We start from the raw sequence: 27,873 nt of genomic DNA, 5'->3' as shown, positions 1-27,873 counted from the left end.
GATATAAACAAAACATTTGATCTTTAACTTACTAGGTCTCATACTTGGGATTTCTTCATTTTCTTAATAGATTTGCCATATTTTTGGGTGTCATTGTCCAAGACGGAGGCGTCGTGGTGCCTTCAAGGTGGCCCAATCCTTGACTATAGGCAACAACAAGGATCTAACACTTCCAGAGATGAAATTTTCATTGACTAATTTGATTTAAATGAGTTGGGGTAGAATAGTAAAATGAGAGGAAAGAATAGTGTTAGACTGGATTATAATAGGCATAACAGAAAAAGTAAAAAAAAGGAGAAGAAAGAGAAGAAAAACACCTATTTTTATTTTTGGGTCATAGGATAAGGTTTTCAAAACACTAATGGATGCACCCTATATTTAGTCCAATTAATCCCCATTAGGGATACTATGCCCTATTTGGGTTTTTTTTTTTTTTCCAAGAATTAGGATTTTTGGATTTTTTTTTTTTAAAAAAAAAAAAGGGTAAAGGATAGATCTAAAGGTAGAAACTGTAATAACTTGAATTAATCTTAACCATCCAATTTTAACCATCGATCAATGTACCAAATTAGTCCAATATGACCATTGATCTAAAAGATCAACTAGTCCAATCTCAACCATTGATTTGGACATATCCAATTCAATTGTTCGTTAACTAATAAATCTAACCATGCATTTAACCATTCATCCAATGATACAACCATCAAACCGTCCATCTCACCACCGATCTACAGGTACATCACGAAGTCCAGCCCCCGATCACACATGAACTCATCTAACCGTACATTTATCCATCCATCTATCCATACATCCATCCGTCCATCTATGTATACATCGATTTGTCCGTCCATCTACATCATCCATTTATGTGCCATTGAATACATCACAACTATAAGTTAATTCATGCATCAAATACTAGACACGTGTACGCTTATTTCATGCATGCACACCTCTCACACATGCTACACGCACACACACTTATCACACGTGTGGCATGCGCATACATGTGGCACATGCATGTGGCACATGCACAATGCATGTACAGACTTGCATGCAAGTATAAAACATTTGTTAAAAAAATAATAATAAAAAAACGTGGTTAAAAAGAAAGAGAAAAAGGAAGCAATAGGTGTAACTTCTTTGCTTCACGTGTGCATAAAGAATACTATATGTAAGGGACTTTGTTGTGAGATAAGATGCAACAACATGCAGTGTGTAACGTGAGGAGAGAGAGAGAGAGAGAGGAACTTTAGCTATTTACGTGATATACATGTAAAGATAGGAGTGAAGAGAAAAAAAAAAGGAAGAAAGAAAAATAAGAGGAAAGAAAAAGGAAGAGAAGAATTTAAAAAAAAAGACTTTATTTTATAATATGTGAGTTTCTCTCACTTGATGTTTATAACATATATATATATATATATATATATATTTATTTGCACATAATTAATGTTGCTATCTTAGTTGTTTTTATTTCATTTTTTATAAATTTGTTGTAATTATTTATCATGCTTTTTAATATTTCGTTTATTTATTTATTTTTGCCTTGGTTGCTGATATTTAAGCATGCCTCAATTTGATTTTAAGTTTTGTTTATTATTAATCCTGCACTAGTAATTCATTTTTAGGATTTCTATTTTTATTTTGTTAAAATTATTGTAGAAAATTTGAGTTTATATATAATTTTCAAGAATCTTAAATATAATAGATTATGTTGCATGTGTGTTTTTCTATGTAGAACTTTGATCGTGTATGAATAGTTTATATTGATTTGAAATTTTGTTTTTGGTTTAATAAATTATTTACATCATATATTATGGATTCAATCGAAGAATAACGATCATTGTAAATTTTTATAAATATTTGGTTCATGTAATAATATTGAAATCATGCATGACTATAATAGTTTTTAGAACATCAGAAAATAGGTAAGGTGATCAAGTCTTCTGGGTTGAAAATCCCTAAAGCGTAAATAGGTAGGACGATCAAGACCCTTGGGTTGAAAGTCCCAAAAACCCTACTGATACTTCTTGGAACCTCTACCGTACCCTTTGGGTGGGTGAGTAAATCAGGATTGCAAAAGGTTCCTGCTGTCAGGTTCAGTAGTCACCAAGTGCACTTTGAATGGGTGAGCATGTCACCAGTTGGGTTTCTGGGACTTTCAACCCAATGGTCTTGATCGCCCTACCTATTTTATGCTCTAGGGATTTTCAACCCAGAGGACTTGATCGCCCCTCCTATTTTCTGATGTTCTAAAAACTGTTATGGTCATGCAATATTATATGAACCAAATATTTATAAAAATTTGCAATGATTGCTATTCTTTGGTTGAATCCATCATCTATGATGTAAATAATTTATCAAATCAAAAAAAAAATTTCAAATCAATGTAAACTATCCATACACAATCAAAGTTTCACGTAGAAAAATACAAATGCAATATAATCTATTATATTTGAAATTCTTGAAAATTATATATAAACTTGAGATTTCTACAATTATTTTAGCAAAATGGAGATCCTAAAAATGAATTATTAGTGTAGGATTAATAAAAAGCAAAACTTAAAGTCAAATTGAGGCATGCTAAAATATTAATAACCGAAGCAAAAAAAAAATAAAAAATGAAATATTAAAAAGCATGATAAATAATTACAACAATTTTAAAAAATGAAATAAAAATAATGAAGATGACAACATTAATTATGTACAAATAAATAAATATATATAATTTTTAAAATTTTTTTTTTTATAAACATAAAGTGAGACAAACTCACATATTATAAAAGAAAAAGTCTTTTTTTATTTATTTATTTATTTAAAATTTCTCTCCTTCCTCTTATTTTTCTCTCTTTATTATTATTATTCTTTTTTCGCTGCTCCTATCTTTACTTATATTTCCCGTGGATAGTTAAAGTTTTTTTTTCCCTCTCACTCTCTCTCCTCACGTTGCACACTGCATGCTATTGCATCTTATCTCACAACGAACTTCCTTACATATAGTATTTTTTATGCACACATGAAGTAAAGAAGTTACACCTCTTGCTTCCATTTTCTCTTTCCTTTTGACCACTTTTTATTTTTTTTGGTTATTTTTTTAACACATGTTATGTACTTGCATTCAAGTTTGTACATGCATTGTACGTGTGCCATATGTATGTGCATGCCACACGTGTGATAAGTGTGTATGCATGCAACATGTGTGAGAGGTGTGCATGCATGACATGGGTGTACACGTGTCTATTATTTAATGCATGAATTAACCTGTAGTTGTGATGTATTCAATGGTACATAAATGGATTATGTAGATGGATAGATAGATCGATGTATACATAAATGGACGGATGGATGTATGGATGGATGGATGGATAAATGTACGGTTAGATGAGTTCATGTGTGATCGGGGGCCGGACTTCGTGATGTACCTGTGGATTGGTGGTGAGATGGACGGTTTGATGGTTGTATCATTGGATGAATGGTTAAATGCATGGTTGGATTTATTAGTTAACGAATAATTGGATTAGATATGTCCAAATCAATGGTTGAGATTGGACCAGTTGATCTTGTAGATCAATGGTCATATTGTACTAATTTGGTATGTTGATCGATGGTTATAATCGAATGGTTAAGATTAATTCGGATTATTACAGAAATAAATCAGGGTATTTGAACAATAGGATGAATAGGAAAGAAAAAGAATAAAAGGAAAGATAAAGGTAGAATTAGGATCTGGGAAATTGAGAAATTAATGTGTTTGGTATCAATTTCACCACAAAAAAAGGGTTGTAGACAGAAAGACTTCCTTTTATCATCTTTTAGAAAGAAATGATCTGGAAAAAAATTAATATTTTTTTTCCTTTTAAAAAATAGCTTCTATCTATTGTCAAGAGTAACTGCTACTTAGGTTGACTGTTTGGGATGTGTTATTGTAGAAGTCGTTTTGGTCAGTGTTTGAAATATCGATATCGCGTTATGCATCGCATCCTTTGGATACAGATATGTATTGGTTATCACACGGGATATGTCTTTTGTATCGGGTAATTTATCGCACTTTGGGAAACATGGGGAAACATTAGGAAAATGGTTGAATTTTTCAATTAAACTTCATGTATTGTTAAAAAACACCTTAATAAACACTTTTAAATCATAACATTTCAAAAAAGAAGTGCACATGATAGGCTTCCTTTCTACAGGGTGCTAAGCTATGCACTGTCTGACTGAATTAATGTGACTATATTCATATTGAATGCATAAGATTTAGAGTGTATGTGATGATCATTTCATCAAACACTCTTAAATACTTCGAAATTAGTCTCAATTGACAGTTGGTTGAAGGGATATTTTGAAAAAAAAAATATTTCTTAATTAATTTTTTTATTATTAATTTTTACTTAAAAATAATTTTTTATTTTCAAAAATTGACAAGGACTTAACAAATCAGTAAATCAACCCTCATACATGCTTGATTTCATGTTTGGAGTGTAACATTGCAAGCAATGTGGGAAAATATTCCCAATTTCCCTCAAATCGGACCACTTACACCTAAATTTCGAAATTATAGTGCATGTGATGAGCATTTCATAAAATACTCATAAATACTTCGAAATTAGTCTCAATTGACAGCTGGTTGAAGGAAAATTTTGAAAAAAACATGGAGAACATGAAGAACCAATGGATATCAAAATCAAAGCTTAAACTCCATGATCTTTCATGCAAAACATAAAGAACTAATGGATTTGTAACCATTTGACACTAATTTAACATAATTTCAACAAAAAAATGGATCGGAAATTGAAAATGCTCACCAGATCGAACATGTGGGATATATCAACACTACATGTGCGTTTCGTATCACACGGGTGGGATACAAGATATATCGTGGGATACATCGGCTGGTATCGTTGATATTTAAAACATTGGTTTTGGTAACCTTTTTCGCCTTTTTCAAACTTCCTTCCCGTAAAGGAGAGAAGTCATCATCAGGTGAGTGAATATATAATGCTAGGGGCATCCCAGGGTGTGCCAAATCGGTTACGTATCGGCCGTATCGGCCGATACGTAACGGTAACGGTGCGAACCGTTACCCGTTTTGGGGCCGTATCGGCCGATACGATTTTTTGTACCCGTATCGGTCGATACGGGCCCGTTACGGGCTCGTATCAGTAAAATTTTTTTTTTTTTTTCATTTTTTGCTGTTTTTTTGAAACCTCTTGCTTCCAAACTGTTTTTCACTCATTCTACTACTAATTTCGACCAACCTTAGCTAGGTATTTGAGATAAAAACACATTATATTACAGATTTTTTTGAATCAAAGCTCGGTGGGCCATTTTTCAGAAATTCGTCAAAAATAGGTATTTATACTTTTTTTTAATATGTTTTGCTGTTTTAATCATGTCATATGATGTGTTAGTCATAGTAGAATGTGTTAATGTACATTTTACAAATTTGGGGTACCATTTAATATTTTTTTCTATTTACGCATGAATTTTGGCCCCTTTTTTTAAAATTCGAAAAATCAAATTTTAATGGTTGTTTTGCTGTTTTAATCATGCCATTTGATGTGTTAATCATAGTAGAACATGTTAATGTGCATTTTACAGATTTGGGGTGCCATTTTATATTTTTTTAATATTTTTTTCTATTTACGCATTTATTTTGGCCCTTTTTTTGAAAATTCGAAAAATCATTTTTTAATGATTCTTTGGCTGTTTTAATGACGTCATATGATGTGTTAATCATAGTAGAACATGTTAATGTGCATTTTACAGATTTGGGGTGCCATTTTATATATTTTTTATATTTTTTTCTATTTACGCATTTATTTTGGCCCTTTTTTTGAAAATTAGAAAAATAATTTTTTAATGATTATTTTGCTGTTTTAATGATGTCATATGATGTTTTAATCATAGTAGAACATGTTAATATGCATTTTACAGATTTGGGGTGCCATTTTATATTTTTTCTATTTAGGCATTTATTTCGGCCCTTTTTTTGAAAATTCAAAAAATCATTTTTAATGATTCTTTTGCTGTTTTAATGATGTCATATGATATGTTAATCATATTAGAACAAGTTAATGTGAAGTTTACATATTTGGGGTGCAATTTTATATTTTTTTAAAATTTTTTCTATTTACGCATTTATTTCGGCCCTTTTTTTGAAAATTCAAAAAATCATTTTTAATGATTATTTTGCTGTTTTAATGATGTCATATGATGTGTTAATCATAGTAGAACATGTTAATGTGCATTTTACATATTTGGGGTCCCATTTTATATTTTTTTAATATTTTTTTCTATTTACGCATGAATTTTGGCCCTCAAAAATAATTGCAAACACCTAAATGTAAGATATTTTCATATTACATTCATTTTAATATATCTATCATTGATAGTAGATAGTTAGAAAATTAAATATATGAATTTTGTAGTCAAATTCAGGTTATCTGGTTCATAAATTCATCAGACAGTCCGATACAACTTCTCACCAAAGAGTGGACCGTTACACCACCATAAACATGTTCCAATTTATAAATGAATGCATATTTGGAATGCTTAGAATATTCCGGATTTAATCCATATTTTTTCATATTTTTTTGGCAAAAAAAAAATTTTGCGCCGTTACGGGCCGTTACGCCCCCGTATCACCGTTACGCCCCCATATCCGTATCGGTTTTAGAGGTCACCGTTACGCCAACCGATACCGATACGGGACACCTTGGGGCATCCCTTATTTGTATCTTAATCTGAGTGAAATGACAAGACTAGCCCCATATGAGAAAATCAAAGCCCACTTATCATAGGATCCATTTTCCATGCTGCCAAATGATACCTACGTTATTCTTATTATGCACTATTTTGGAGGTAGATCCAAACGTGCCCTAAGCTTATGAGAAAAGAAATATTTGTTTCATGTAAACAAGTTTTTTCAGCATTGCAAAATCATATTAAAGATAATACAACGATTATTTTTCCTCTTTTTGAGCTATGATAGATAGTACACGTGTTCCCTGATGATGGATTTTCTCTAATATCCGATCTAGGGTTTACCCCTCAGTCAAACTTGAAGTTTTCTGCTTTCTATGTGTAGGTTGACTCCAGGCATAACAGATTTGATCAAGAAGCTGAAGGCTAAGAAAACTGATGTTTACCTGATTTCTGGAGGCTTCCGTCAGATGATCCAAGTATATGCTGCTAAACTTCTAAATGTGCTTCAACTTCTCTTCTATTTCATGCCTTTTTGAGCATTGGTTGCTAGTTAAACTTTACTAAGCAAGCAAATTTTGTAATTTTTCTTTCACATGAGTGGAGAGTTATTGGTGGCAGGAAATAAAAGCACAGTTTGTGTCCCATAAGGTACTACTGCAATCAGTCTAGCTGTCAGCTAGAGTTGGCCTCTCTCTAAGTGTGGCCAATCTGAATATCAAGGCATTATACATGCCCATGAATTTCTGCAGTGTCCTCAGGTTTCTCTTAACACCCTATTTGTTGGCACTGATCAAAGGGTCGCGGGACCCATCAGATAAACAAATATCACCGATCCATGGGCCTCACATGTACGGATCCTGAGGCTCAGTTCCATATAATTCTTGCCAACCCCATTTCTTTGTGCTGCTGGATGAACATCAAAGAGCCTCCAAGCTTCACCCAAGGGACCACAAAATACTGCACCAAACCCACATAGAAAAGTGATACTCGAGTAGTGAGATTTGTTAAGCAGTCTCCTCCACCATGCCTGTGAAGGACAATGGTTACAGTGTCGGAGAAGTTGTTATGGAAGTAAAATGACTACTTACTGATGGATGCTTCAGAACTCAAATCATAACATCCCAAAGCATAAGGATTCAAAACTGGGTTCTGGCTGATCCTATTGTGTGTTGTGTCTGTCATGTAAGTGGCCGAAGAAGCTATTCAGAGCAACAACCTGAAGCTTCTGTGCAGGTAATCATATGCTTAAAACAGTGCAGTGGAGCTCTGGTAGATTAGTGTGGCAAGAAATGCTGTGTCCTCTTTGATTAGGAAAAGCCATGATCCAACACAAAATAAGTATAGCCGTGGCAATCATTTCTAATTAGTGTACCATCCAAAAATATGCCCAAACTGTAGTTGCCAGTAGGGTGCAACTCGGGTAGGTTGGGTCTGGTTGAGGGTCAACCCATGTCTGACATGACCTCAAGAGGACTCAACCTGCAACCTGACCCAAATTTCAACCTGAGGTGCGCAACCCGAACCCAACCCAAATTTCTCTACGGTCGACCCAACCTGACCCGACCTTACCCAAGTACATGTGATCATTTCCAAACCGACCTTACCTGACCTTAATTTGCTCAACCCAAACCTAACCCACTTTCAAATTGGGGTGGTGTTTTCAAACCCAAACCCGACTTGAGGATATTGACAACCTGATCCGAGCTTGGGTTTGGTCAATCTGGTTCAGGTTGAGCCAAACCCAATTTCAACAGCTTTTACATTATTTATTAGTAGTTAATATGGTGGCTTGTGGCTTGTCCCCACAAGAATGTTGCCAAGTTTGGATCTGTGAATAATTAGGGAGGCAATTACTTGGTTTGGGAAACAATTCCAATGAATCCCAGACATTCGTTACTGAATGGGGGGAAATAAAATGTAATAGAAAAGAACCAGTTGAAAATAAAATATTAGCATTGTATTTCTGAGAGAAATAGAAATTATATTAGGAAAAATAAAAAAAGAAACTTCTTCTATGTATTCACAAGATTTTCTCTGGCCCGTCTGGGTATTCACCATTTTCTTTAGGCATCAGGAGTTAAGAAACTATTAACAAATGCACTACTTATAAAAAAATTGAGAGCTGAACTCCACCTGGTGCAATGCACTACTCATAAAGGACTGCTAATTTTAGGTAGGCCGGTAGTTGAATTTTTGCCAAGAAATCATGAGAATTCCTGGTCCAGATCTTGTGATTGGCATAACAGTGCAATGATGCTGTTGATCATGATTTATTAGAATTTCGCTATAAAATTTCCACTTCAAAAAGTTATTTTTCATTCAGGAAGATAGTTTTTTCTATTAATTTGATATTTTTCAAAAACATATCAATTTTGCAGAACTGCCCATGGTAATATCTGTATCCATGCATATTTACAGTTCAGTGCCTTATTTGGTCCCTTTTGCAATGCCATTCATGTATACATGTACACGCGCATGCTATATACTTAATCAGTATTATTTCAATTTAAAGCTTTTACATTTCGAATTGCATATACCATTGTAACCATATTCTTCAAAATTATTAACTGGAGCAATTGTTCATGAAGCCTGTGGCATTACAACTTGGAATCCCACCTGAGAACATTTTTGCGAATCAACTGCTGTTTGGAAGTTCTGGGGAGTTTTGTGGGTTTGATATAAATGAGCCTACTTCAAGGAGTGGTGGGAAAGCTACCATTGTAACCATATTCTTCAAAATTATTAACTGGAGCATATACCATTGTAACCATATTCTTCAAAATTATTAACTGGAGCAATTGTTCATGAAGCCTGTGGCATTACAACTTGGAATCCCACCTGAGAACATTTTCGCGAATCAACTGCTGTTTGGAAGTTCTGGGGGGTTTTGTGGGTTTGATATAAATGAGCCTACTTCAAGGAGTGGTGGGAAAGCTACCACTGTTCAAAATATAAGAAAAGTAAGATCTTTGAGTTTTTTTACAGTTGCCTCCATCTATAGTACTTTCGATAAATAGAATGCCATCTGCTAATTCACAATTCTTGTGCATATATTGGAGTTGCAGGTGCATGGTTACAGGGCTCTAGTCATGATTGGGGATGGTGCAACTGATCAAGAGGTAATAAATTTTTATTTTTATTTATTTTTTATTTTTATTTTGCATATAACCCTCCCTTTTCATGTACTGCAAAAACATCCCATGTTTGTGTATTTCTAAAAATGCCTCTTTTCTTGTATGTGTGTAAACCAACTGGTACGTCACTTTTTCCAATGGAAATAGGAATGCTTTTAAGCATTTTTCAAGAAAAAAAACGATAGTAACCCTTGGAAAACATTCATTTTATAAGAGGGCTACCATTTCAGCCCTTTGAAAACCATAAAATCTAAGATAGAATCCTTGAATTTGTCAGCCGTTCTCAGAAGAAGAGGTGAAAGCAATCATTGGATTGATGTGTAGGGACAAAGCGCCTATCAAGGTATCCCGTATCGGTATCGGTTGGCGTAATGGTGCCCTCCGATACAGATATGGATACAGGGGCGTAACAGCGCAAATTTTTTTTTTTTGCCAAAAAAAAATGAAAAAATATGGATTAAATCCGGAATATTCTAATAATTCCAAATATGCATTCATTTATAAATTGGAACATGTTTATGGTGGTGTAATGGTCCACTCTTTGGTGAAAAGTTGTATCGGACTGTCTGATGAATTTATGAACCAGATAACCTGAATTTGACTACAAAATTCATATATTTAATTTTCTAACTATCTACAAAATTCATCACGAATGCCCATATATTCAGGACCAAACACCTCCTGTCGAGCTGCATCCAAAATATCATCTTTCTTCTTTTGTACAGCGGCACGTTTATCCTTCGACTCATCCAGACTAGCTTGTATTAAAAACATTATCGCTTTTGGTACTATAGTATATCCCGCAACTTGACTCTTTCGATGTGCCAAATATTTTTTGAGACGGGTAATTCCACCAGTCACTAGTCTATCACAATAGTTACACTTCATTTGGTGCCTAGTACCACCAACCCTCTCACAATGTTGCCATCCAATATCCTCACTTGTTGGCCAGACCCAGACATTTCTTTAGCTTTAGGTAGATACTAGATAATTAGATATAGATTAGATATGAGTATGAGTGTATGACATATGTCAATAAAGATGATTTTATGTTCTAACTAAATCCTAAGAAGCTCCAAAACCTGTCCAATATAAGCAAATAAAAACATAAAGTCACTAATTCGAAAATAGAAAAAAATTATAAAATGACACTACAAATCTATAAAATGTACATTAACATGTTCTACTATAATTAATATATAACACATCAAATTCTATGATTAAATCAGCAAATCATTCATTAAAAAATGATTTTTTGAATTTTTTTAAAAAAGGCTGAAATTAGTGCGTAAATAGAAAAAAATATAAAAAAATATAAAATGACACCACAAATCTGTAAAATGCACATTAACATGGTCTACTATGATTAACACATCATATTCTATGATTAAAACAACAAACTATTCATTAAAAATGATTTTTCGAATTTTTTTAAAAAAGGGCCGAAATTAGTGCATAAATAGAAAAAAATATAAAAAAATATAAAATGACACTACAAATCTGTAAAATGCACATTAACATGTTCTACTATGATTAACACATCATATTCTTTAATTAAAATAACAAATCATTCATTAAAAAATGATTTTTCGAATTAAAAAAAAGGGCCGAAATTAGTGCGTAAATAGAAAAAAATATAAAAAAATAAAATGACACCACAAATCTATAAAATGTACATTAACATGTTCTACTATGATTAACATATCATATTCTATGATTAAAACAACAAACCATTCATTAAAAAATGATTTTTCGAATTAAAAAAAAAAGGGCTGAAATTAGTGCGTAAATAGAAAAAAATATAAAATGACACCACAAATCTGTAAAATGCACATTAACATGTTTTTACTATGATTAACACATCATATTCTATGATTAAAACAACAAACCATAAATTAAAAAATGATTTTTCGAATTAAAAAAAAAGGGCCGAAATTAGTGCGTAAATAGAAAAAAATATACAAAAATATAAAATGACACCACAAATTTGTAAAATGCACATTAACATGTTCTATTATAATTAACACATCGTATTCTATGATTAAAATAGCAAACCATTCATTAAAAAATGATTTTTCAAATTTTTAAAAAAAGGGTCGAAATTAGTACGTAAATAGAAAAAATATAAAAAAATATAAAATGACACCACAAATCTGTAAAATGCATATTAACATGATCTACTATGATTAACACATCATATTCTATGATTAAAACAGCAAACCATTCATTAAAAATGATTTTTCGAATTTTAAAAAAAGGGCCAAAATTAGTGCGTAAATAGAAAAAAATATTAAAAAAATATAAAATGACACCACAAATCTATAAAATGCACATTAACATGTTCTACTATGATTAACACATCATATTCTATGATTAAAACAACAAACCATTCATTAAAAAAATGATTTTTCGAATTAAAAAAAGGCCAAAATTAGTCCGTAAATAGAAAAAAATATAAAAAAATATAAAATGACACCACAAATCTGTAAAATGCACATTAACATGTTCTACTATGATTAACATATCATATTCTATGATTAAAACAGCAAAACATTCAATAAAAAGTATAAATACTTATTTTTGATGAATTTCTAGAAAATGGCCCACGGAGCTTCGATTCAAGAAAATCCTTAATATAATGTGTTTTTATCTCAAATACCAAGCCAAGATTGGTCGAAAATAGTAATAGAAGGATTTAGTAAGAGTTTGGAAGAAAGTTGTTTCAAAAAAACTGAAAAAATAGAGCTTAAAAAGAAAAAAAATATGACCGCTATTTGACTGTTACGGCCTAGTCGTTATGGGGCAGTAACGGCCGTTACGCCCCGTAACGGCTGTTACTAAGGTGTACCAAAACGGTTACGTAACGGCCGATACGTAACGGTAACGGTGGGAACCGTTACGTGTTTCGGGGTCGTATCGGCCGTTTCCATTTTTGTACCCGTATCGGCCGATACGGGCCCGTTACAGGCGTAACGGCTGTTACGGGCCCGTAACGGTCATTTAATGGTAACTTTTTTTTTTTTCCATTTTAAGCTCTGTTTTTGCTGTTTTTTTGAAACCTTTTGCTTCCAAATTGTTTCTCACTCCTACTACTAATTTTGACCAACCTTGGCTGGGTATTTGAGATAAAAACACATTATATTACGGATTTTGTTGAATCAAAGCTCGGTGGGCTATTTTTCAGAAATTCGTCAAAAATAGGTATTTATACTTTTAATAATATGTTTTGCTGTTTTAATCATGTCATATGATGTGTTAATCATAGTAGAACATGTTAATGTGCATTTTACAGATTTGGGGTGCCATTTAATATTTTTTTTATATTTTTTCTATTTACGCATGAATTTTGGTCCTTTTTTTTAAAATTCGAAAAATCAATTTTAAATGGTTGTTTTGCTGTTTTAATCATGTCATATGATGTGTTAATCATAGTAGAACATGTTAATGCGCATTTTACAGATTTGGGGTGCCATTTAATATTTTTTTAAATATTTTTTTCTATTTACGCATGAATTTTGGCCTTTTTTTAAAAAAAATTCAAAAAATCAATTTTTAATGGTTGTTTTGCTGTTTTAATCATGCCATATGATGTGTTAACCATAGTAGAACATGTTAATGTGCATTTTACAGATTTGGGGTGCCATTTAATATTTTTTTTAATATATTTTTTTCTATTTACGCATGAATTTTGGCCTTTTTTTTTAAAAATTCGAAAAAGCAATTTTTAATGGTTGTTTTGCTGTTTTAATCAGACATATGATGTGTTAATCCATATTAGAACATGTTAATGTGCATTTTCAGATTTGGGGTGCCATTTAATATTTTTTTAATATATTTTTTTTATTTACGCATGAATTATGGTCCTTTTTTTAAAAAAATTTGAAAAATCAATTTTTAATGGTTGTTTTGCTGTTTTAATCATGCCATATGATGTGTTAATCATAGTAGAACATGTTAATGTGCATTTTACAGATTTGGGGTGCCATTTAATATTTTTTTCTATTTATGCATGAATTTTGGCCCCCTTTTTTTTAAAATTCGAAAAATCAAATTTTAATGGTTGTTTTGCTGTTTTAATCATGCCATATGATGTGTTAATCATAGTAGAACATGTTAATGTGTATTTTACAGATTTGGGGTGCCATTTAATATTTTTATATATTTTTTTCTATTTACGCATGAATTTTTGCCCTTTTTTAAAATTCGAAAAATCAATTTTCAATGGTTGTTTTGCTGTTTTAATCATACCATATGATGTGTTAATCATAGTAGAACATGTTAATGTGCATTTTACAGATTTGGGGTGCCATTTTATATATTTTTATATTTTTTTCTATTTACGCATTAATTTTGGCCTTTTTTTTTTTAAAATTCGAAAATTCATTTTTAAATGAATAGTTTGGTAATTTAATCATAGAATTTGATGTGTTAATTATAGTAGAACATGTTAATGTGCATTTTACAGATTTGCGGTGTTATTTTATAATTTTTTCTATTTTCGAGTTAGTGACATTATGTTTTTATTTGCTTATATTGGACAGGTTTTGCCTTGGAGCTTCTTAGGGTTTAGTTAGAATATAAAATCATCTTTATTAGCATAGGTCATACACTCATTCATATCTAATTATCTAGTATCTACCTAAACCTAAAGAAATGTCTGGGTCTGGCCAACAACAAGTGAGGATATGGGATGACAACATTGTGAGAGAGTTGGTGGTACTAGGCACCAAATGAAGTGCAAGTATTGTGATAGACTAGTGACTGGTAGAATTAACCGTCTCAAACAACATTTGACACATCGAAAGGGTCAAGTTGTGCCATGTAGTAGAGTACCGAAAGAGAATGATTTTAATACAAGCTAGTCTGGATGAGTTGAAGGGTAAACGTGCTGCTGTACAAAAGAAAGACGTTATTTTGGATGCAGCTTGACATGAGGTGTTTGATCCTGAATATATGGGCGTTCGTGATGAAGATATTATTGATTCTGATGAAGATTCAGATCGAGAAGTAACTATAGTTAGGAGAGAGAGCTTGCGTCTAGCTCATGAAGAGGAAGAACGTCGCCGCATGTTTGGCACGCATGGGTCAGTCCGTGATACGGGCGGGGGGGGGGGTAGGTTTGGTGGGTTACGACATGTGTTTGGGAGCCGTCGACAGACATCTTCACGTGATGCCCCTATACGTTTGGATGAAGAAGTAAATGAGCCTAGGAGACCCTCTATTGATCCAATACTGTTTAGGAAAGAATCAACTAAACAAAAGAAGAAAAAACAAATGTGGAGTAGAACTTCCATTGAGAAATTAGGTAGAGCAGCAGCAAAGTTATTTATACATGCCAACATACCTCCTAACGCAACCAATTCTCCATATTGACAGGTGGTAATTGATGCAGCAGCAGAAGCAGGTGAAGGAATAAAAGCTCCCACGGCTAAGGAGATTAGGGGGAAATGGACAGATGCAGAGTATGCGGATGTGAAAGCATACGTGGCTACCTTTAAACCTGTATGACAAGCCAGAGGATGCACGATCATGTGTGATGGTTGAACTGGCCCAACCAGACGCAGCATGATCAACTTCATGGTGTATTGCCACTTAGGAACTATATACCATAAGTCAATTGATGCCTCAGAGGCAACAAAAATTTTTTCTTATATTAATGGACTAATGGATAAAGTTGTGGACGAGATTGGTGAGGAGAATATAGTACAGATTGTGACAGATAATGAAGCAACATATAAGCTTGCAGGACATATGTTGATGGATAAGAGAAAACATCTTTTTTGGTCACCATGTGCTGCCCATTGTATTGATATTATATTGGAAGATATTGGGAAGAAGAAGAATGTTAAGGAAATGGTCGAAAGGGCAAGAGAAGTGACGATGTTTATTTACAACCATAATCAAGTAGTCGCAATAATGAGAAAGTTCACGAAAGGACGAGAGTTATTGAGGCCTACGGCGACTAGATTCGCAACAAACTTTATAGCATTAGAGAGTTTATTCCAGCATAGGGGAGAGTTGAGTGAGATGTTCGCTTCCCGAGAATAGCTCAACACAAAACATGGGAAGAAGACATCAGGGACACCGATTGAAGTTATGAATACCATACGGGACTACAAATATTGGAAGAAGGTCAAGTCGATCCTAAAGGTGATGGAGCCACTAATGAGGGTACTCCGTCTTGTTGAAACCGACGAAGCACCTACCATGGGCTTCCTATACGATGCCATGGATAAGGCAAAGTTGACAATTCAACGTGATTGTAGAAGCTGGGAGTCTTATTGGAAGATGATCGACAGGAGATGGACAAAACAACTCCATCATGATCTTCATGCAGCAGGTTACTATTTAAATCCTAGGTATAGATATGCCCAATCATTTGTTGAGGATGATGAAGTTCGTGTCGGGCTAAAAAATGTGATAAAGCGATTAGAGCCTAACTTAGATATGCCAATAAAGGCGTTGAATGAATTAGATACATTTGGAAATCGCCTTAGTAGCTTTGGAGATGCTCTTGCACAGCATGCAGTATCTAGGTTGCAATCGGCCGAATGGTGGATGAATTTTGGAGAGAGTACGAAGACTCCAAAAAATTGCAGTAAAAGTTTTAAGCTAGACAACATCTTCATCTAGCTGCGAAAGGAATTAGAGTTATTTTGCACTTATTCATTCAAAGAATAAGAATAGATTGCAGACTAGAACATTATATAGACTTATTTTCATGCACTACAATATAAAACTAAGAATGCGACGACATCATAGGAGCATTACAGCTGTCGTTGCCAGAGACTACTGTCCAATAAACTTGGACAATATTTATGATGAGGATGACCCGCTTCTACCTTGGTTGGAAACAAGGAAAAATCAAATTGAAGAGGATAGTGGAGAATTGGAAATTGATGACCCGGAAATACGTAGAGCGCAACAAGAGAGTCGTGTAGATGTGTTGGACCCAGTAAGAGGGGCAACGTTTATGCCAAGTACGGGTACGGCTCAAGATCAATAAAAGAGTACGAGCAGCGGTAGCGTGACCGTGTCTGATGATGGTGACGATGACCCCCCTGCCCCTGGTGTTGGCACTTCTGGTGTTGCTCAGCGCCCTATACAGCCGTTTAGAGATAGCGATGCCGCTGAACATCGACGAGGTGGTACACGAGGTCGGACTTATGAGTGTACCGAGTCACGATACGGCCAGCAGGAGGGTACATCTAGTGGTGCACTGGGTCCGGGAGGTCCGGATCATCAGCAGGCTCATGGTCTTGGTTATTATGATGGGTATTCTTATGGTCAGTTGAATTTTGATTATGATGGTTATACTGAGCCTGTTCCATCACATTCATGTTGGAGTAACCCTCCCGATCAATATCCATATGATTATAGATATCCAGATCCAAATCCAAGTTACTCATCACAGCAGACGTACTCTCAATCTCAAGATTCTCAACAGCCTGAGTATGGGCACCAGTATGGCCATTTGACGGGCACTGGTGGATATTCTTACTCGGGGTCAGAGTCGTTGCCTAGTCAAGATCAATCATCCTCTGGTTTCGTTGATCTAGTATTTCCTTCTGGCACTGGATATTATGGATATGCAGCATCGACACCTATTGGATAGTCTCAGCCTGATGGTGACGATGATGATGATGTGGAGGTCGAGCAACCACAAAAACTAGATTTTCATTTTGGTGGTGACTTGTGATTGTGAGTATATATTTGTATTAAGGTAAGTATTTGCAGCAGTGTTATTGGCACCGCGAGTACACACTTGACATTGCCGAACTTGTATTTAAAATAGCTCCCCTGACAACCAATCAAGTAATCCTTAATCAAGTTGTAGGCGAGTATATGATATCAGACATTACTAATTATTACTTTTTTAATATTCTTGACTTGAGGATGACAGGTTATAGACAGGAATCACAGTCACGTGCACAGGTATGTTCGAGAAATTCCTCAAAAATAATTGCAAACACCTAATGTAAGATATTTTCATATTATATTCATTCTAATATATCTATCATTGATAGTAGATAATTAGAAAATTAAATATATGAATTTTGTAGTCAAATTCAGGTTATCTGGTTCATAAATTCATCAGACAGTTCGATGCAACTTCTCACCAAAGAGTGGACCGTTACACCACCATAAACATGTTCCAATTTATAAATGAATGTATATTTGGAATGCTTAGAATATTCCGGATTTAATTCATATTTTTTCATATTTTTTTAGCAAAAAAAATTTGCGCCGTTACGGGCCGTTACGCCTCCGTATCTGTATCAGTTTTGGAGGTTACCGTTACGCCAACCAATACCGATACGGGACACATTGGTTGTTACGGTACCAAAATCGGGGGGTCGCCCGTTATGCCCTCGTATCGCGTAACAGGTACGACCGTTACCGTTACTGCCGAAACGTAACGGATTCGGGACACTCTGGCACCTATCCCCGACAGATTCCCAATCAGGGTGTCCCATATCGGTTACATATCGGCCGTAACGGCCGATACATAACGGTAATGGTGGGGTCCGTTAGGCGATACGGGGGCGTAACGGGCGATGCCTTGATTTTGCTACCGTAACGGCTGTTACGGGCCTGTTACAGGTGAAACAGCCGTTACTGACCCGTAACGGTTGTCACGGGCCTTAAAAAATAGGAAAAAAAAAAAAACAAAACAAATACTTACCTTTTTTTTCTTTCTTTTCTTCTTCTTCTTCTTCTTCCTCTTCTTCTTCTTCTCGAGAAGCTGCGGCTGTGGTGGCCTGCTGCTGCTGCTTCTTCTTCTCTCTCTCTCTCTCTCTCTCTCTCTTCTCCCTCATTTTTCTTCTCTCCTTTCCCTCTTTTTTCTTTTCGATTTCCCTATCCCCCTTCTTTTTTTTTTCTCTTTCGGAGGTGTACCGCGCACCAGCTGGAGGTACGTGTCATGCTAAGACGAGCGCTGACAGTCCTTGAGCTCCGAGTTGTACGAACGATTCAAAGGAGATCAAAGTTACATGGGCTCCACAGTGATGTATTTATTATATCTACACCGTTCATATATTTTTAAATATCATTTTAAAGCATTAGCCAAAAAATGAATCGTATCCAAAGATCGTTTGGACCACACCAAAAATAGCAGCGAGATGATGATTTTCACCGTTAAAAAATTCGTAGGCCCACTATAATGTTTATTTTCCATCCAATCTGTTCAAAAGGTCAAAAAGACCTGAATGAAGAGGAAAAACAAATTTCATATTGATCCCAAAAAGGGTTTCAATGGTAGACGTTCAATCCCCCACTGCTTTTTGTAGTGTGGTCCACTTGATAATTAGATCTGTATTATTTTTCGTGTCAAGCCTTAAGACGAGCTCGGCAAATGAATGGACAGTTTAGATATAACACATACCTCATGATCAGACCCACATGACTTGCTTGCGTCAAATGAATGGACTGGTAAGCGTTACGCAGCACGTTGCACATTTTAATAAAATGTACATGTGCCACATGGGCCCCACCATGCTTTATGCATTTTATCCATGCCGTCCATCCATTTTGCCACATCATTTTAGGTTATGATTCAAAAAATAGTAAGATCCAAATCTCAGGTGGACCACAGCATAGGAAACAGTGGTTATAGAATGCTCACCATTAAAAAATTCTTACGTCCACTGTAATGTTTATTTTCCGTCTAACCTGTTAATAGGGAAAACACACATGTCAGCTTGATCTAAAACTTTGTCGTTTAATTATTATTGTTTCTTATGGTGCGGTCCACCTGAGCTTTGGATCCGCCTCATTTTTGGGTTCATGCCCTAAAATTATTTGGCAAAATTGATGGATAGTGTGGATATAACACATTCATCACGAGTGGGGTCCAAAAAACTTTGACACTCGTGTGCTACACTTCACAATCTGAGTCCTACCTAATTCGGGCCCTTAAAAAATTGTACACGAGACATGTATTAACTTAAAATTTACCAATTAAATTATGGACTGTAATTGCTAACTCAAAATGCCAAAATCAAATTGTTTGAATAGTTTTAATTGTTAATTTGTGGACACTTATTTTTTAAAATAGGGCCTTTTGATTTTTTTTCATGATTCACAATCCAATAAATGTCCACCAATTCACAAGTGGGATAATGCCAATAAATTGCATGAATTTGAGGCTGATTTGGGGCATGGATTGGTCCTCCAAGTCAGCCCCAAATTGGCAACGCGATCTACCTGAATTTAATTTCATTTTTTAAAAGAACTATTGGGAGAAATGATATCAAATTGTTAAGTATATAAATTAGATATTTAGAAAATTAAATATATGAATTTTGTAGTCAAATTCATGTTATCTGGTTCATAAATTCATCAGACAGTCCGATACAACTTCTCACCAAAGAGTGGACTGTTACACCATCATAAACATGTTCCAATTTATAAATGAATGCATATTTGGAATGCTTAGAATATTTCGGATTTAATTCATATTTTTTCATATTTTTTTGGTTTAAAAAAAAAAATTTGCGCCTTTACGGGCCGTTACGCTCCCCGTATCGCCGTTACGCTCCCGTATCTGTATCGATTTCGGAGGGCACCGTTATGCCAACCGATATCGATATGGGACACCTTGTTCCCAATTCTTTTCTTTCAAAGATTTTGGAACATTATGAAGGGGGTGTTATGGACTTCCTTGCGGAATTTTGGGAAAGGAATCGCCTTTCTGTTGAGTTAGGAGCCTCCTTAATTGCATTTATCCCCAAAGTGGAAGGAGCAGACAATTTAAAAGACTTCAGGCCGATTAGTTTAATTGGGAGCCCTTGCAAGATCCTGGTTAAGATTCTTGCTTCCAAGTTTAGGGCTGCTTTGTCTAATGTTCTTTCTGAAAATCAAGGGGCTTTTGTGGCAGGTAGGCAAATCCTAGATAGTGCTCTAGTGGCTTATGAATGCATTGACTATAGATACGAGGAAAATAAAACAGGTCTAGTATGCAAATTGGATATTGAAAAAACTTTTGTCCATGTGAATTGGGATTTTTTAGATTACATGTTTTATCGGTTTAGTTTTGGTAAGAAATGGAGGGGATTGATGAAAGCTTGCGTAGCTTTTGCTTCATTCTTTATTTTAGTTAATGGAGCTATGAAAGGCTTCTTCAAGGCTTCTAGAGGATTGAGGCAGTGAGACCCACTCTCGCCTTTCCAATTTTTTGTGGTGGTGGAGGCTCTCAGTGGGATGCTCGTCAAGGGTATTGCGAATGGTTTGTTTAGAGGATTTGATATCCCAAGGGTTGACAAACAGATTTCTCATCTCCAGTATGTGGATGGCACGCTTCTGTTTTGCGAAGCTAAGGAGGTCTCAATGGATAATCTACCAAAAAAAATAAAAAAAAATGGTGTGTTTTGAAGCTATATCGGGGTTGAAAATTAATGTGGCAAAGTAAAAAATGCTTGGGGTGAATGTAGATAGGCTCGACCTTCTTTACTTCATGAACATCTTTGGTTGCAAGATTTGAGCCTTTTCCTCTACATTTCCGGGGCTGCCTTTATACGTTGGGAAGCCGCCCAAGTATCTATGGGATAGGGTAATTGAAATCATCAAAAGGAAGTTGGCAGCATGGAAATGCAGATGTATGTCCATGGGGGGTTGGTTCACCCTCTTAAAGACGACTTTCTCCAATATGCCTATTTATTTCCTTTCCCCGTTCAAGTTTCCCAAGTCAGTGCTCGACAACACAGTGTCTTGTATTCGTTAAGTTTTAGCCGTAACGGCCGATACGTAACGATAATGGTCGTACCCGTTACGCGATACGGGGGCGTAATGGGTGACCCCCCGATTTTGGTACCGTAACGGCTAGGCCGTAACGGTCAAATAATGGTTATATATATATTCTTTTTAAGATCTGTTTTTTCAGTTTTTTTGAAATCACTTTCTTCCAAACTCTTACTAAATCCTTCTATTACTATTTTCGATCAATCTCGGCTTGGTATTTGAAATAAAAACACATTATATTAAGGATTTTCTTGAATCGAAGCTCCGTGGGCCATTTTCTAGAAATTTATCAAAAATAGGTAGTTATACTTTTTATTGAATGTTTTGCTATTTTAATCATAGAATATGATGTGTTAATCATAGTAGAACATGTTAATGTGCATTTTACAGATTTGTGGTGTCATTTTATATATTTTTATATTTTTTTCTATTTACGCACTAATTTTGGCCTTTTTTTTTTTAAATTCGAAAAATCATTTTTTAATAAATGGTTTGCTGTTTTAATCATAGAATATGATGTGTTAATCATAGTAGAACATGTTAATGTGCATTTTACAGATTTGTGGTGTCATTTTATATTTTTTAATATATTTTTTCTATTTGCGCACTAATTTTGGCGGTTTGGGGCAGAAGAAGGAAAGCTTTGGAGACAGGTGATAGAAGATAAATATAGCACACAAGAGGGTAGTTGGTTTGTGAGGCATCGTTCGTTATATAGAGCGTCGGCAATTTGGAAAGCGATAGCAAACACCGAGCATTTGGTTAGACGGGGGATTTCCTTCAGGCTTGGTAGAGGCAATCATATTTGCTTTTGGGTGGATCCTTGGTATAATGAGCAAGTGCTTTAATCTTTGTTGCCAAGGATCGCTCGTCTTACTTTCGACAGATTTGTCATAGTGGCGGAGTGCTTTTCCATAGTTGAGGATTCAGTTGTTTGGTCTCCCCCTTGCCAAAGGAATTTGTTGGATGGTGAGTTTGACGAGTTCATCAACTCTTGAACCTTCTCAACATTGTTTGGCCGACGATTGTTGAAGAAGACTTGATTTATTGGCTGCGACACTGGTCGGCGAAGTTTATGATGAAGTCTTTATTTCTCTTGGTTTCAGAGATTCCTTCCCAATTGGGCCCGTCCCATCCTCTTCATTTTTGGTTCTATGATGGTCTTCCTAGGGTGGCTGTTTTTGTTTGGCTCCTTGGCAGTGGTAGAGTTCTCACGGTGGACAACCTGTTGAGGAGATCATTGGTCACTCATTCTGAATATCTATCTAATGTGCATGGGAAATGGGGAGCCTATTGACCACCTTTTCATCTATTGCCCCTTCACTCGCTCAACTTTTGACCACTTCTTCAACAATGTGCAAATCGCTTGGGTTATGCCTAGGTATGTTAGCGAGTTGATATGAGCATGGCATGGAGGGGGAGTTGACAAATCCGGGAAAGCTAAATGGCGTCTGCTTTTAATGGGTGTTTGTTGGGTGCTTTGGGAGCACTGAATGGGCGATGTTTTAGGAATGAGAATCTGTATAGGGGAGGTCGTGTAGAAAGTTAAGAATTTAGTGTCTAGTTGGGTGGTTTATGTAAAGGCCTCTGCTGGCGGCTTTCTTTCTTGATTTTGTTGGCCAAGGGTTATATTTTTTGTCCGCTTTTGCGGCTTCTAAACAAAATGGTTGTTATCTCTCCAAAAAAAAAAGAAAAAGATGTAATAAGAACAAACATAAAACCCACCAAAAAAAAAAAAAAAAACCACAAAAGGAAAAAAACCCCCCATAGAAATAAGATATTCAAAGCATGGCTGTTTAGTAGAAAGTATATGGTCGGAGAATGGACAAAAACAACATGAACAAATCATAGACTTATTAGCTGAAAAAGGAAAAGCCTTTTTAATCTTGCATTGAAAGCTTGATCTTTGGTAGAATCATATATTGATGAAAAGATGGGTCCCTACTCATGGTTTAGTGGTGGACTCACAAGAGTTTCAACACCATGGTCATGGGTTTGAGTACCCATTGTGGTGTGTGTGTGGGTGTGTGCATATATATATGAATAAATTCCACAAAATCAGAAAAAAATTAGTAGAATTTACAAATATACATGGAGATTCCCATAAGTCCCCTTAAAGTGTACTGTTGAGAGCTTTGATTTTATTTGCTTTTGTCTAATGTCTATACATGAAAACCCAACAAAACCCGTAAAAGTAGTTTTTTAATGCTTTTAACTTTAAGCAGAATCAAAAGGAACTAGAGTGACAGATAGACCCAACAAAATAGAAACCTAATCTTGAAATATATGGTTTCAGACTTTCAATATATAATAACAAGGAATGGCAAGAGACTAGATCTGTTGTGCTTGGAAAGCTTGGAGATTTCTTCTCTTGAGTGTCATTTGATTTTTCTGGCTTCCGACCACGGAAATCACTATTGGAAGAGGATTTTTAGAGATAGGAATTGCAGAGAAGGAAACCCAGCAGCAGATTAGGATTTCATGGGAGAAAGAGATGCAAAGATGGGGACATGGTGAAAGGAGGCTGCTTTTGCTCAAAACGTCAGCTTCTTTTCTTGGGGCAATTTGGTTCATTCACTTTGCTAACTACCCATAGTGAAGTGGCAGTAGACAGCCGTAGGGAAAAAGTAACAACTAGGGTGTTTTTAGTGGAAAGAAGAGGGGAGAAGGAAGAAAGGAAAAGAGAGAAGAGAGGGACGGCTGCTCAATCAGCCCAAAACATCCACACTTCTCTCAATTTTTATTAGGGCTTTCATAATTAAAGAGAGAAGTGCAAAATTGCCCTTCTTTAGTATTACATGAAGCAAACCCATGGGCCTAAAAGCTACCCCAATGCATATTTAAGCCCAATTATTACAAGAGCCCACATGTGGAACCAAGTGGTCCACCCAAGAGTCACATGGTCCATTTAACAAAATCCAAGCTAAGTTGCTAAGTGGCCCATGGAATTATAAACTTCAAAAATGAATGATTCATTAGCCATGTCCAGTAAATGACATTGATGCAGAAGTCCCATAATCTGTGATGTCTAAGATCTTGAGATTTTCTTCTATTATTGCTTTCCATGAAACAAACATCTCTATCACAAGGCACATCTCTTGGCAGGGGAAAGTTACACGTTATTAGTCATTCAAAACAAATAAAATGTAACATGAAAGGACACGAGAAGGTTTTTAAGCAATTGAAAGGGCATGTAGGTAATTTAGGATGAAGCTGTGTCATGGTCTGTTGTACCAAAAAGAGACCTACTTTTTGTAACCCCCCCTCCAAACAAAAAATAAAAAACGATTTTTTCCCACAGGCATTGCACATCACTTAGGGGGTGTTTGGATCATAAGTTACCTAAGATAAGCTACTTATGCCTCAAGTAGCTTATCTTGGTTTCTATTTAATAAGCTGAAGTGATTGAGTACCTTTAAGTAAAAAAATTACTTATGATTGATCTTTGAACCAAGCTTATCTCAAATAAGTTACTTATCTACTGCTGTAAGTAGAAAAAGTAACTTATTTGGTGGTATCCAAACGGGGGGCCCTTAGCAACTTGTATTGACTGTCTTTAGTTGAGGGTTGTATTGGGCTCACTCACGTGAGTTGAGGATGACTCATGGTATTGAACTGAACAGGGTAGAACCGAATCTGAGCTGAGTTGTATCGGACTCGTCCAAGTCTTAAAACCATGTTGCACATGCAAATTTTACTGGCATTGTAAAATGAGGTATGCTTATAGAGGGGACGTTTACGATATTTGAAGGAGAAATTTAGACATGGCCTTGCGTTTTTTTTTTTCTTTTCTTTTCTTTCTTTCAGGCTTGTAAACCAGGTGGTGCCGATTTGTTTATCTGCTATGCTGGAGTTCAACTACGGGAGTCTGTCGCAGCCAAAGCTGATTGGTTGGTTTTCCAAATGCAGGATTTGATTACTTCCTTGGAATAGTCTGGTCTGATGCTATTCCTTATCAGTATATTTCTGTTTGGTCTCTTGGGGTTGCATTGGACACCAAGATTTTACAGTTGTTTTGCCTCCAACTCCATTGTCTACTTGAGTTGGTTAAAGTACATGTGGTCCTGAGGCATCACTCAGGTTTGAGTCCCCGAGGACAGTTTCCGAGTTTCATGAGGCGGTAGCCCTGAAAGTCTACCAAATAAAGAAAAAAGAAAAACGAAAAAAGAAAAAAACAGAAGAAAAGAACAGATTTTACAGTTATTTTTATCATTAATTAATAAAACTGTGTTCTCTGATTTTTTATTTTCAAATAGCAAGTTTACTTTTTTTGCAAGTGTTGGAGCAATGAGCATGCTAGCATGTAATCTAAAAGAAATGAATCACGTTTCGGAGTAAGGAAACACGATCTGTATCTTTGATCTGGTTGGCCACCTAATTAATGTTTGACAGCCCAAAAATTGAATGGACTGAATGGTCCAAACCATCTGATCGGTGTAATTTATGGATTGACTGCTAATTCTTTCCTTGGGTACTTTAACAGTGCATTTTCAAGTAGTATATTGTATGATTATCGGTCTGATAACCATATTTTTGAGCTATGTACAAAGCCATAATCTTTCGGTAGCAACAATCCATTTTCTATGTTGATGTTTGTTAGGGATGATGGCCGCAGATTTCTCCATCTATACATATCATCGTTGCAAAACGCCTCGGCTAGAAAATGATTATTGAATCAGCCTGTTTGGTAGACACCTAAAATGCGCTGCTCTCTGAACAAATTATCTGAAAGGCAGATGTTTGGTAGCCATTTTCCATATTAAATGTAATTCAGTTGACGTAAAAACAAGCAAAAGGCCGCCCGCCCTTTTCTTTCGAAGCCCCACGTCCCCGTGATGACACAAGTTCCCTGTAACTCTTGATACATGGAGCCCATGTTGCCTAAAGCTGTGTGCGGATCACTCTGAAGTCCATGATACATCTACTCCATGGAACTAAGTTTTTAAAATTTCCTAATGTACAAATTTGCTTGAGCACATTTTTATTTTTTTAAAAGAGTGACAACCAAACAGGTCCTTATGATGTGGGTGTCACTGATTTGGTCATCCAAACTAACGGGACTGACAAAATGCATACTGAGGGAAGCAGCCCGGCCGAAAATAATAGATCGAGGCAGGACTCCCTTAGGTAATGCTTCTTGATGATGCGGAATTCGTGAACTTGGGTGCAATGCAATTACAGGCGGTGGAAACAGTTGTAGTGTTGTTTGATGAATAACTGCCTGAAGGATGATCAGAAATGAATGTGGTGTGAATAGTACAAGAGACGCGGGGTAAGCATGAGAAAACAACTTGTTTGAGAACTAGCTATGATGATTTCCCTATTGCGACGGCCTAGTCCCGCCGCTCATGGCTTCCTACGTCTGCTGGGAGTTCATGCATACGCTGCAAGGAATAGGGTTTGTGAGTTGGATCCCAAAAGAGTTTGCAAGGGAAGCTTCAAGTTCACCTCTGGTGCCGCCCATTTTCGGCATAGTTCCAAAACCCCGAAAACAAGACTCGACTTGACGGTCAGCCAGGTCAGGTTGACTAGAATGCCTGACTTGTAATTTGATGATTAGGAATAAAAATGGATATTTAACATTGTTAAACTAAGTTTTTTTAAAAAATGAAAATAAAAAAATCATCAGTTGGCTGGCTTATTGAGGGGCCGTTTGGATGCATTTCCTCAGAATGGAGTTTTGAAAAGGGGGGATTTTTCTAGCCTGCATTTTCATTCTACTCGGAACCAGTATGATCATTTTTTATTTTTTTTACTGAGTTGGTGTTTTAGCTTCTATTTTGTGGAGGATGTGAAATGGGGCTTTGCAAAGTGCACCCAAATGCACAACTGCCGTTTGGATCAAAATGGTGTTTTGGCTTCAAAATCCCCTTTCCTGAAGGTGGTCTCAAAAGTCATTCACTTGTCGAGTTGACTCAGCCAAGTTTTGGGTCGACTCGGTGATTTTTAGAAATATGGTTTTCAGGCACCAACCATCATAGAATCCCAAATGGATATCTCTGATGGGTTGGGTTCTAGAGTTCCTGGACCTGGGCTGATCCTGTTCAGGTTTTGTTGCTCAATCCGGGCTATCAATGGGTTGCATCCTTTTGATTCCAGGTCTCATTTTTTAGGACCTGGACCACCAAATGTGGTTTGAGTTCAGGTTGTAAGACCCGTATTCTAGCCCGTACCGTCCCGTGGGCTTCCGTGGTCCTCCCGGTAGAATTCCGGCGACCCGCGATCTTTTATAGCAGTTGCGCGCGACCCTAAGTGGTATCCCATATTCCAGAGTCGGCTCGACCTGAGACCTATACCC

General features: G+C 35.8%; 1 protein-coding gene across 3 annotated transcripts in view; it reads left to right on the top strand.

The window, feature by feature from the left end:
* Positions 1 to 25,820, top strand: part of LOC131231947 (phosphoserine phosphatase, chloroplastic-like) — a 47,410-nt gene extending 21,590 nt beyond the window's left edge. For all 3 annotated transcript variants that reach the window (XM_058228366.1, XM_058228365.1, XM_058228364.1), the window contains 5 exons: positions 7,085 to 7,178; positions 9,513 to 9,662; positions 9,768 to 9,821; positions 25,383 to 25,460; positions 25,542 to 25,820. In XM_058228366.1, the coding sequence (XP_058084349.1) occupies positions 7,085 to 7,178; positions 9,513 to 9,662; positions 9,768 to 9,821; positions 25,383 to 25,460; positions 25,542 to 25,643 (478 nt within the window). In that variant the 3' untranslated portion in view covers positions 25,644 to 25,820. The remainder of the gene's footprint in view (positions 1 to 7,084; positions 7,179 to 9,512; positions 9,663 to 9,767; positions 9,822 to 25,382; positions 25,461 to 25,541) is intronic.
* The last annotated feature ends 2,053 nt before the right edge of the window (positions 25,821 to 27,873 follow it).

This window comes from Magnolia sinica, chromosome 17 (genome assembly GCF_029962835.1).
Source record: "Magnolia sinica isolate HGM2019 chromosome 17, MsV1, whole genome shotgun sequence".
Taxonomy (NCBI): domain Eukaryota; kingdom Viridiplantae; phylum Streptophyta; class Magnoliopsida; order Magnoliales; family Magnoliaceae; genus Magnolia; species Magnolia sinica.
The sequence above is the reverse complement of the archived record's forward strand: the minus strand, read 5'-3'. Positions and strand labels throughout refer to the sequence as shown.